Here is a 10,781-nt window from a genome sequence, read left to right as displayed (position 1 = left end):
GAGAGAGAGAGAGAGAGGGGGGAAGAGGAAGAGCAATAGCACCTTGTCGCCTGGAGGCGAGCCTGTGATAATTTTGTCCCTGCCCGGTAGACCGGATATCTACCACCAGGCGCGCGGGTGCTGTCCCCTCTCTCGCGGCTTTGAGATTCTCCTCAAATAGGAAGGGAAATTGATGAGTCGCGCACCGCACTGTTGCCACGGAACCACAAGATGTGCGTGAGGTAGGTCGATCTTCTAGCCTATGCCTGTGCCTGGGTTGAGTAAAACCTGCGTTTGGGCTGTTTATTATTAGGTTGTAAAATGACAGTTACAGGTTGTGTTTTCAATTAAAACAGTAAGCGTGTAAAAAAAAAAGTAATTACCGTGTTAACGGTTAGCTGAGCTGTAGTAAAGTGCTGAGACTGAACACCCGGTGTAGTCAAGTAGCAGCTAGCGGGCGCGTTGGAGAAAAAGGGAGAGAAGGTATGGCCGCAAATCGAGAATCGATATTTCAACCGCATTCATTCACCCCGTCTATCAATAACTGTGATGTCGCCGCTTTTCACCTTTCAAAGATTCACGGAGCCGAAACTGTAAAGCTTACTGTGTGTGTGCATTTACAGCCAATGTTTGTTATGTTGTGTGTGTGTGAATGTGTTCAGTTGTTATAATTGAGCTCCGAAGCCGTTAATTCGATAAAACGAAGCAGTTTGAGTCATCCGCCGCAGCGGTGCTGCTCCCGCTCTTTGTGATGGAGCTAACAGAATTATTGTTCTTCCCCGTTAGTAATGCCTTTCTCAATAAAAAGACAAACTAAAAAACAAATGTCTTTAGCTAATGTGAATCGTTTTCAGAAGTGCTTAAAATAAGATGCTTTAAGACGATATGGCAGTCTCAGGTTTGCCACCTTATCAAAATCTCCTGCGGCATGATGGGAGCTCTACTGAGGAGGTGCTGTTTGTGTATGTCTCTATGTGGACGCACGTTCCTACACTGTATGCCTGTGTGTTTAGCTGAAACAATGCATGTAGCTAGGCTATGGGCTGTGTGGAAATAAAAATCTAGTTGCTATTGTAGGCCTATACGTTCAGTATGTTCTTTAACATTCTTGATTTGGGCCTGTTAAATGTGTAATGTGAAAATGTGATATGTGTGTGTGTGTGTGTGTGTGTGAGTGTGTGTGAGCACAAAAATGCATGAGAGTGAGTAATTTGAGAATAATAGCAGGCTTGGCTTGTTAGCGTGTGTGTGTGTGTGTGTGTGTGTGTGTGTGTGTGTGTGTGTGTGTGTGTGTGTGTGACCCTGGTTGATTGTGCCATCTCGTTTCTCTCTGTAGTCGCTGGAGAGAGTGATGACGTGGCAGTGAAAGACACAGACTCACTTGCACAACACGCGCACACACACACACCACACACCACACACACACACACACACACACACACACACACACACACACACACACACAAGTCTTGCCCTACTAAGACAAGGAAGAGGGAGAGAATATTCTGCCATGATGGTGTCATTTTTCTCCATTACCAATGTGTGAGCCAAACACTCAAACACACACACATACACACACACACTCATACTCTGTTGGGAGTTGCCTTCATGGGGGATAAGGCCCTATCTAGGGCACAGAGATGGAGTTCACATCTTATTCGTTACTTGTCTAGCACTCACGCAGATGTACACACAAATACACACACCTGGAATCTCACATGTCAGAAGTGAATACTGAAAGACTGAATGGAGTGAAGACATTAAACATATCAAACAAGACACCAACATTAGGCCCAGGCAAAAGAAGATTCCTCAAGTGTGCTGTAAGGACTGAGGGAGCTGCTGTTTGACCCCCTTCCTCACTGGAGCTCTATTGTAGGAACCTCGACTACCAAGAAAGCAGGGTGCACCTGAGACACATAGCCAGTGTTTTACAAAGTGCCCTACAGTTGTCACCATGAGCTGTAGGCTAGAGGGAACACCCCAGCTCTAGCCTCTATCTCCTCCAGTGTGTGTGTGTGAGAGTGAGAGCGAGTGTGTGTATGAGTGTGATGGCTGTGTGTGTTTGGGCGGCAGCCCCCCTGGTCTTCCTGGGGCTGTGCCTGTGCAGCGTGGGGGGCCAGGCCCAAGGGGAGGTCCTGGAGTTCGGAGGTGTGTCCAGCCAGTGGGGGCGGTTCCCAGTGTGGAACGCCTGCTGCGAGAGTGTGCTGAGCTTCAGCCTGCGGACTCACAGCCAGGAGGGCCTCCTGCTCTACCTGGATGATGAGGGCTTCTGTGACTTCCTGGAGCTGCTGCTTCTCCATGGCCACCTCCGCCTGCGCTTCTCCATCTTCTGTGCTGAGCCGGCAGAGCTGCAATCAGGTGTGGCGGTGAGTGATGGGCACTGGCATGCAGTGCGTGTCAAGCGGGACTGGAAGAACACCTCGTTGGAGGTGGATGGACGATTGGAGGGATGGGCGGAAGTGAAGAGCAAGAGAAGAGACATGACAGTATTCAGCCACACCTACATGGGCGGGGTGACGCCAGAGCTCCACTCCTCGCCACTTCGCCTCACATCCCCTTCGGTACGGGAGCACCCTGCCTTTCGTGGCTGGATCACGGCGGTGAGTGTCAACGGCTCACTGGCGACGTTGGAAAGCTCAGAAGGTGTCACCGTAACAGCTGGCTGTGGGCCGGATCACCAGTGCCAAAACGGAGGGGTGTGCAGCGTGGTCAACGACCAGGCCGTCTGTGATTGCTCCAACACCGGTTACCAAGGCAACGACTGCAGCGAAGGTAAGGCCCAGAACCATGCTGACCCATCATTTACATCTCATCTTTTATATACACACACATACACTTGAATACACACATGAACAGTTACATTTGTGGATCCATATCTCCAAATTACATCCAACTCCAGACACCAGGTCCTTCTGTGTAGACATCTATTTTTCATTCACACCTTCACAGCTGCCTTCTATTGGTGCGTATGGACCAGCAGCCTTTACAAACAGTGCAAGACATGCATACTGATTATGTTAGATATTGATTTTTTATTGCTGCCAATGACTCTCAATTTAGTATGTACCTCCAGAACTCAGTGTTAAGCCTCCACACAAGAAGTGGAGTCAGTTTAGTGAAGCTGGAGCTGAGAGTTGAGAACAGCTGTTCTGAGCTGCAGTCAGACCGTCGAGCTTGAGAGTCTAGAGAGCTGAGACAAATTCCTGAAATTCACTGGAAACAGTTACTTGGCTAAGCCTAGATGGGCTCAGTTGGTGTGTTTGGCAAAACACAATAACCACATAGATCCAGTATGGATGTGTTGTTGGCTCATGTTGAGAGACTTTAATTGGAACTAGGCTAAGAGGCTGGAAATCAGTGGTTGTTATGCACATGGCTGACACCTGGCTGCCTGTGTTAATGGACTTGCATTGATTATAGATGGCCTTCACAGGTGCAAAACATAGGTTGTTGAAATGAAGTGTGTACAATATATTGCCTGCCATTAATGTTAAACAGCATGCAGCCTGTTAAGATGCTCTGTTTGTGTGTTGTGTGAGCGTTGCGTGTGTTTTTAGGCATTATAAAAGAGGAAATAGTGTCCTGTCAGAAGTACTTTATAAATATGAAGAACTGTAACAATAAACAGCCCTAAGAATAAAACCTTTTTGTGGAAGAGGCAAAAGAAAAATGCTGTTTCACAAATGATTTAATGTCTCAACTCTTCAAGAATACCCTCCCTTAATATTGTCAAACAAGCCCTTGGTCAATACAAGTGCCAATATACAGGGCACTCTAAGGATGGCCATTACAAAAATGAAACAGCTGCTTAATGAACTCAGCTACTTTGTTATGGCCAGTACTGCAAATGCTTTCATATCCCACTGCTTAGTTGTGTGTGTCATCAGATTTGCTTCAGTTCATTCAAGAGCAAATCTGCATCCTTAATCAATAGCGCTCTCTACTCCTGTATGGGTTTTCTTCTTTTTGATTCCAAAGATACCTTTCAGCTTTGCCTCAGCCATTGATATTTTAATGACACCAATGCATCTGCCCAAAAAATGGCAAAGTGGCCTTGCCGTGCCACAATTTGTCACCGAGCTGACCTCACACTTCACCCAGCACCGCTGTCAGCATCATCCTTTTAGCCACCCACCAAATCACACCCTAGCATTTAGTGGGCAGTGGGATGGCCTAGGTTACCATGGAGACAGGACTAATATGGAGACCTCATGCCAGGAGTGTTTCTCCGTCCTTGCTCTTCCATTCGTCTTTCCTCCCTACCTCCATTCCTCAGCTGCTTGCTGCCCACAGCTGCCTCAGCTCGTAATGACTTCAGGCATCATGTCTGCCACACAAATCTACTGTATTTACATGTTTGTGATGTTGAGTGAGTGTGTGTGTGTTTGTATGTTTATCTGTGACAGGCATACTTAAGGTGATAATGACTGTCTGGACCACTGGTTTCAATTTTTCAAGCAGGTGGGGAAGGTAGCTGGAGCATTATGCTTACTACTACCAAAATGAGTTGTCGATTGACAGAGAAATAATTAATGGTTTAAGTAGAGTTGCAATGATTAGTCAATTAATCGATAAGGTAGAAAATTAGAATTGATATTTTTTAAGCAAAAATGCCAAACATTTGCTGGTGTGAATTTGATGCTTTTCTTTGTCATACATATATGATAGTAAACTAAATATCTTTGATTTTTGGACTGATGGTTGAATAAATCAGTTTGGGCTGTGGAAAATCCAGTCCAAAGTAATTGACTAGTTACTGCAGATCATGAAAATAAGTGTTAGTTGCAGCCTCACATTTAAGTTACTTATAAAGCAAAAATGCCTTGTTTCAGTTTTAAAAATGTGAGGATTAGTTGCTTTTCTCTGTTTTGTATTATTGCATATTGATTAACTATGGGTTTTGGACAGTTGATCAAACGAATCAGAAGACCTTGCCCTGTGCTCTGAAAAATAGTTAACGGCATTTCTCACTATTCTTTGGGCATTTTATAGTAAGTTATTTTAAGTTTTAGTAATTTTTTTATAAGTAATCAATTGATAGATCTAAATCATTGACAGATTCAATGACAATTAAAACAATAATTATTTGCATTACCAGTGCTCGCTCCTGAATGAGGGGTGGAGTCTGTATATTCACAGAGTGACATGTGAAGCTATGATCTGCTCTCTGCAGAAACTTAGTGCGGTGCTGAAAATTATGTGTCATCCAAGCCAGTCTAATCCAGTCTGCTGTTTTTTGCTGCTGGTTAGGGCAAATTGGGAGACACAGACCGCACTGACACACAGACATTACCTGCACAAACACATGTAACAAAAACATGGAGAACAACATTCACACAGTGTGCAGGCTCCAGCACCACCATTAGTCACAACACCACTGAGGTACCTAACAGCAGTGTAGCTCTACTGGCTAAATGGGAAGTGCAGACATTTTACATAAAGGCTCTCACTAGATACACTACCTGCATTGGACTGGCCCTTTCTCGCACAATAAGAAGCTACTTAAACCTTTTAACGGGGTGTTTTATATTTCTAGAGATGGACTCACATTTTAAATATGAGGTATGCCAAGTGTTGCTGTGTAGAACAAGTGCTAAAATCTTTTTTTTTCCACTTGGAAATAGTGGCCGGTGTTAGTAATAGTAGTCTCATCAAACGGTTCAAGTTATGAGCTCTGCTTAGATGGATGTACATGGGATGAGTAGTAATGTATGTGGTTATAGTACTTTGCTGTTATATGAAATCATAAAGCATTACCAGAATACTTTCTGCTTACATTCTGCATTGGCTTCTGAGATTCACATTTCAAAGTTTACTGTAGGTGGAAATTGCTGCAGGGTTTAGTGTATGATGGTTAGTTGATTGTGTAAATTGAGACTAGCTTAATGGCTGGTTTTTAAAGGTTACTTCATGTCTTTTTTTGTTACTTACTGGTGGTGATATTAGGGTAATTTATGGACATTAGTTCAGGAAAGGGTTTCAAGTGACAGAGCTATTCCAGTAAACTAGCAGCAGCAAATGGGGTTAGTTAACAAAATCATAAACCATGCACAACAGAAAGCAGGAGTATTCCCTATGCCTGGTTCTTATCTCATACTAACTTATAGTATGTCAAAAGAAAATCTTTCTTAAGGTGCACTAAGGCACTCTAGAGAATTTCAAAGGTTGTATCTTAGAGAAAGTGGTTTGGATATAAAAGCTCAGGTCAAATGAAAAATGAATGAAGAACAAAATATTATGTTTTTGGCATCTGAGGTTCTGTGGTTGCATTGATAGTATATGGGGGAACCGTAGCTGTCTCCTTAAAAATCAGGATAATGTATGAATCCATGAGTCACGCTGAGTCGGTATGAAGGTTTATCTTTTGTATAGTACCTTAAAATGATTTTATTTTGAGCCTAGCAACCTCACTGAAGCTGCACAATAAAGCTGAGATGAAATTATAACCCTCTGAAAATTAGAAAAGAAGTCTGTTATGAATTTTTAATAGAGAATGAGTATGCTTTCCTACAGGAAAGAATGGATCCTTAGGACCCCGTTTGAAGCCAGAAATAAGTAATTTGACTGTGGCAGTGCTAGTTACCGTACAGTTTACAATTACACAATATCTTCAAGGCTCCCTAATGATCCACTTTTATCCACACTCATATTTTTGCAGATTTCCAACAGGCTTGGGAACATTTGGAAAGTAATATAATATTATTATATACTGTGAGCTTTTTTTCTCGCCTGAAAGACACTGTATTACATCTTTCAAATCAGGAGGAAAAGGTTGTTCCAAAGCATAACAATATGTCAGTTTTGGAGAAAAAAAATAAGACATATAGTGAATAGAGTCTGGGCATGGCTTTGCATAAATGTAATTACTGTCTAAGCCATTCTGCCCTCCAGTGAAGGCAGAGTGAACCTGGCTTGTTAGGCCTGGCCTGGCTTGCATTGTCCTTGAGGGCAAATTGCTGTTAGCATGCTAATGGCTCCACCTGTTTCTGCCATGCTACTAGCACAAGGGCAGAAGCACACACTTACACACATATGCACACACACACACACACACACACACACACACACACACACAACACACACACACACCACCACACACACACACACACACACACACACACACACACACACACACAAAGTCCAAGTATTGAACCATGCATCTGCTCGCCTTTCTGCACTGCTAATCCCCTACATATTTTGTATTTCCCTGCTATTCACATCATATACGTGCATATTCTATGTTATGTATATGTGTCTGTATGTGTGGAAGCAGAAAGAGTAAGGGAGAGGTTGAGCCGTGTGTGTTGTGTGTGTGTGTGTGTGGTGTGTGTGTGTGGGTTGTGTTTGTGTGTGTGTGGTTGTGTGTGTGTGTGTGTGTGTGTGTTGTGTGCGTGTGTGTTGCGTGTGTGCGTGCGTGCGTTGCGTGTGTTTGCATGCTATCTGTTGGGGGGCTCTGGAGAAGGAAGCGGCTGCAGGTAAGTTCTGGGGTAAACGCTCCTGAATCCAAACATACAGGTAGGAAGTATATTTTCCCCCTTCTACATCTACAAGTGTGGGTGGGTATGAGTTGTGTGCTCTTATGTAGTGTATATGTACACATGGGGTCATACAGAGAGATTGTGCATTATTTAAATGCAACAGATATATATTATATATATATATATATATATAAAAGACAAACCTCAGTTTTGGCTACCAGCATGGTATCCATTGTGACGTTTGCGTGGACTTTGCATGTATATTACCACGGCAACCCTGGACAGGTGTGCATGTACAGTAAGTAGCCATGGTAACCCAAGGGCTTAGCATGCATGTTAATGAATGTCTGTCTCTCTCTTTCCTCGCCCGGCCGTGACACCTTTCCAGAGCACATCTACACTCCAGGTAGGTTGCACTTCTATCTATCTGTCTTTCTTTCACTTCTATGTCTGTCTATATTTAAGTTTCTCTTCCTACTCTTTATTCAAACATCTCTTTCTTTGCTTCTTTATCTGATTCCCTCTTTTCCATGTTCTTAAATGTATTCTTAAATACATATTTCTTTATCTCCATAACCATCTTATGTTCACCATTCCACTCTACACTCTCCTATTTATATATTTTCCAGTCAGTCCTTTACATTCTTCTTTCTGGCCTTCTTGTTCTCATTACATCTTCTATTGTGGAAATACAGGTCAAGGTAGCCAGCGTAAATGTATGTTGGTCTGTGTGGGTGTGTAGGTGTTGGATGCTGACATCTGGTAAGTTCCACATCCCATGTGTAATCCTCTGAAGTGGCTCTTGCCTCAAGGTTACAGAGACATAATGTAGGCACACACTAGTACTGTACTGTATACGAGCGGCTGTGTGCATACGTCGTCTATGTGCGTACCTGTTTGTGCGTAGGAATGCAGCCTAGGATGAGTAAGTGTCTTCAAAGCGAGTTAGAGGATTTGTACACACACATGCACACACACTTTTGCACAGAGAACGTTAGCCTTCACCAGCATGTCAGACTCCTGTATCACAAAAACACATATATTCACACCACACACACCACACACACACACACACCACACCCACACACACACACACACACACACACACACACTTCAAGCCCCATGATCCTTTGCTGTGCTGACTGTGCTCTTGTTTTCCTTTAAGGTCTGGCACACCTGATGATTGGCGACCAAGGTATGGCCTCCTCTTACCTCACTTCCTGTTGTCCTCTGCTATACCATCACCCCCTACCTCCTCACCCCCACACTCACAACTCCCTGTATCCCTCCCTCACTTCATCACCACCTGGCGCAGGAGGAAGTTGTCTCTCTAGGCACTGAAGTAAGGTCAGTTTTTGTTCTGTAATTGAGATTTCTTTGTTTAAAATGGTCCCATTTAGTCTTATCAACAATATCAATTTTAATTTAAACCAAAATGGTGACTTTTACAGTGGCATTTACAGTGGAAAAATTACATAATAACAACTGAAATATGGCCTTACATTTTTTTGGTTTTATTTAAGAAGAGAGTGATGAACCTGAGAGCAACTTCTGCCGAGACATATACTGTAATCATGGCTGCTGATGTGGGAGGGCGTAATGGGAGAGTTTAGACGGCTGCGGCTTGATGGGCTTGGCTTGGTTAGACTTGGCAGGGCACCAGGTCATGGAAATGGAGCTAAGGGCCGACTGATCGACTGACTCCATGGATGGTTTGAATTGGTCTTTACTCTTCCACCTCATTTCATTTTCTCTCATCTGTATGTAAGAGTTAGAGGATGAGAGGATGGGAGCGTTTAGTGTGTGTGCATGCATGATGTATGCATATGTGTGCATGAGTGCTTTTACTTTGTGGTTTGAATCAATAACTGTGGAAGTTTTCTTAAGAACACTCCACATTCATCCATGGCTTTTTATCGTCTTACATGCATTTTTCACTCTGCCGTCGCTGATCCTCACATGGGCCCTGCTCATACATTGGCAAGCACATGTGATTCTGCAAAGCTTTTTATACCTCAGTTCTCCAGTGTTTTTTCATCATATCCCTCAAAAAAGTGCCACTATTCTGCCTTTTGAAAATTGTTCACTGATGAACAAAACTCACAATGCCACCTCTCTCTTCTTGCCCTCTTTCTTCTTTTTCCTTCTTCTGTTTCTTCTTTCTAAATGTTTGGGACACCACCCTCTGTGAATTTAGGAAAACTCAGAGGTACCCCCCTCACCCCCCCTGAATTTTTCATGTGTATGGCTAATGGGCTGTTCTGTGTGAAGTTGTAGTTGAATGTATTAACAGGCTCTTATATGTATGGTAATGCAGACCTTTAGAGCCGTTCGGTTTTAAGTTCTCATTTTCGGTTGCCATTATATTGGAATGTTTCATTTTTGGTAAGGTAAGCTGTTGATGCATGTGTGTGTGAGTGTGCTCATATTAAGCGTGCATGCATGCGTGCAAATGATTTGTAGCTCCGGCATACAGTGCTTTTGAAAATCTGAAGGTAGGTGCTGCTGGATCATTCAGCTCTGCATGACGCTGATGAATACACTGATTGACCGACATAAAGACAGGCCCGACTGTGACAGGCTGATCTGTCTCTATTGTGCTCTTTGATTGGATGAGAGAGGACATGATGGCGGCTGTCTCCCATTGTGACAAGCCGCCACGTATTTATTGAAATGTGCTATTTGATCAAATGTTCGTCCAAGCTGGTGGATAAAAAATATCTTGAAAAGAGCACAAATTACTTCTTCGTCCATGTATCACAGTGAGCCATCTCTATTCTCACAAGTATATTTCTATCTGAGCATTTTTGTCATGTTTTGATTGCTAAGTAAGCTTCTTGTACTGGAGTTTCTGCCTTAAAATGTCTGGGATGAATCATCCAGGTGGCAGTGAAAATGTAATATTTCATCTGGCTTATGCTCAGCATTTTAAATCACCTACTTAAAGCCTGAGATGTATTAACATATGTTTCTAGCATTATTACACACTGTATTCTGTGTATTTGTGTATAGTGGATGCCCTCACTATTACGGATGTTTGGATTGTGATAGTCTGAATGTAGAGCTGTGGCTGATTTGTTTTATTTATTTATTTTTTTAAACCTTTGAAGTCTCTTTCTGAAACTGTACACATCAAAAAATGTGTGTATGTGTGTTTGTACAAGTGTGTTTATGGTCTGCATACTGAGTAAAGGCTGTCAAATGGTACAGACGAAGCCAAGCTTAGGTTAGCTCAGCGTACAGAGGTTTTTTTGAGGAGCCTGCAAAGCTGAAATGAGTTTCTTTGACTGTGTGTGCGTGTGTGTGTGTGTGTGTGTGTGT

General features: G+C 43.0%; 1 protein-coding gene across 30 annotated transcripts in view; it reads left to right on the top strand.

Moving 5' to 3' along the window:
* The first annotated feature begins 1,320 nt into the window (after positions 1–1,320).
* Positions 1,321–10,781, top strand: part of nrxn1a (neurexin 1a) — a 57,471-nt gene continuing 48,010 nt past the window's right edge. For 12 of the 30 annotated variants that reach the window (XM_032502702.1, XM_032502691.1, XM_032502713.1 and 9 more), the window contains exons 1-4: positions 1,321–2,754; positions 7,849–7,866; positions 8,626–8,655; positions 9,658–9,669. In XM_032502702.1, coding sequence (XP_032358593.1) covers positions 2,022–2,754; positions 7,849–7,866; positions 8,626–8,655; positions 9,658–9,669 — 793 coding nt within the window. In that variant the 5' untranslated portion in view covers positions 1,321–2,021. The remainder of the gene's footprint in view (positions 2,755–7,848; positions 7,867–8,625; positions 8,656–9,657; positions 9,670–10,781) is intronic. The other 18 variants (XM_032502715.1, XM_032502708.1, XM_032502709.1 and 15 more) reach the window with 4 other exon arrangements.

This window comes from Etheostoma spectabile, chromosome 21, assembly GCF_008692095.1.
Source record: "Etheostoma spectabile isolate EspeVRDwgs_2016 chromosome 21, UIUC_Espe_1.0, whole genome shotgun sequence".
NCBI lineage: Eukaryota > Metazoa > Chordata > Actinopteri > Perciformes > Percidae > Etheostoma > Etheostoma spectabile.
Note: the sequence above shows the minus strand (reverse complement) of the source record. Positions and strands in the feature narration are given on the sequence as shown.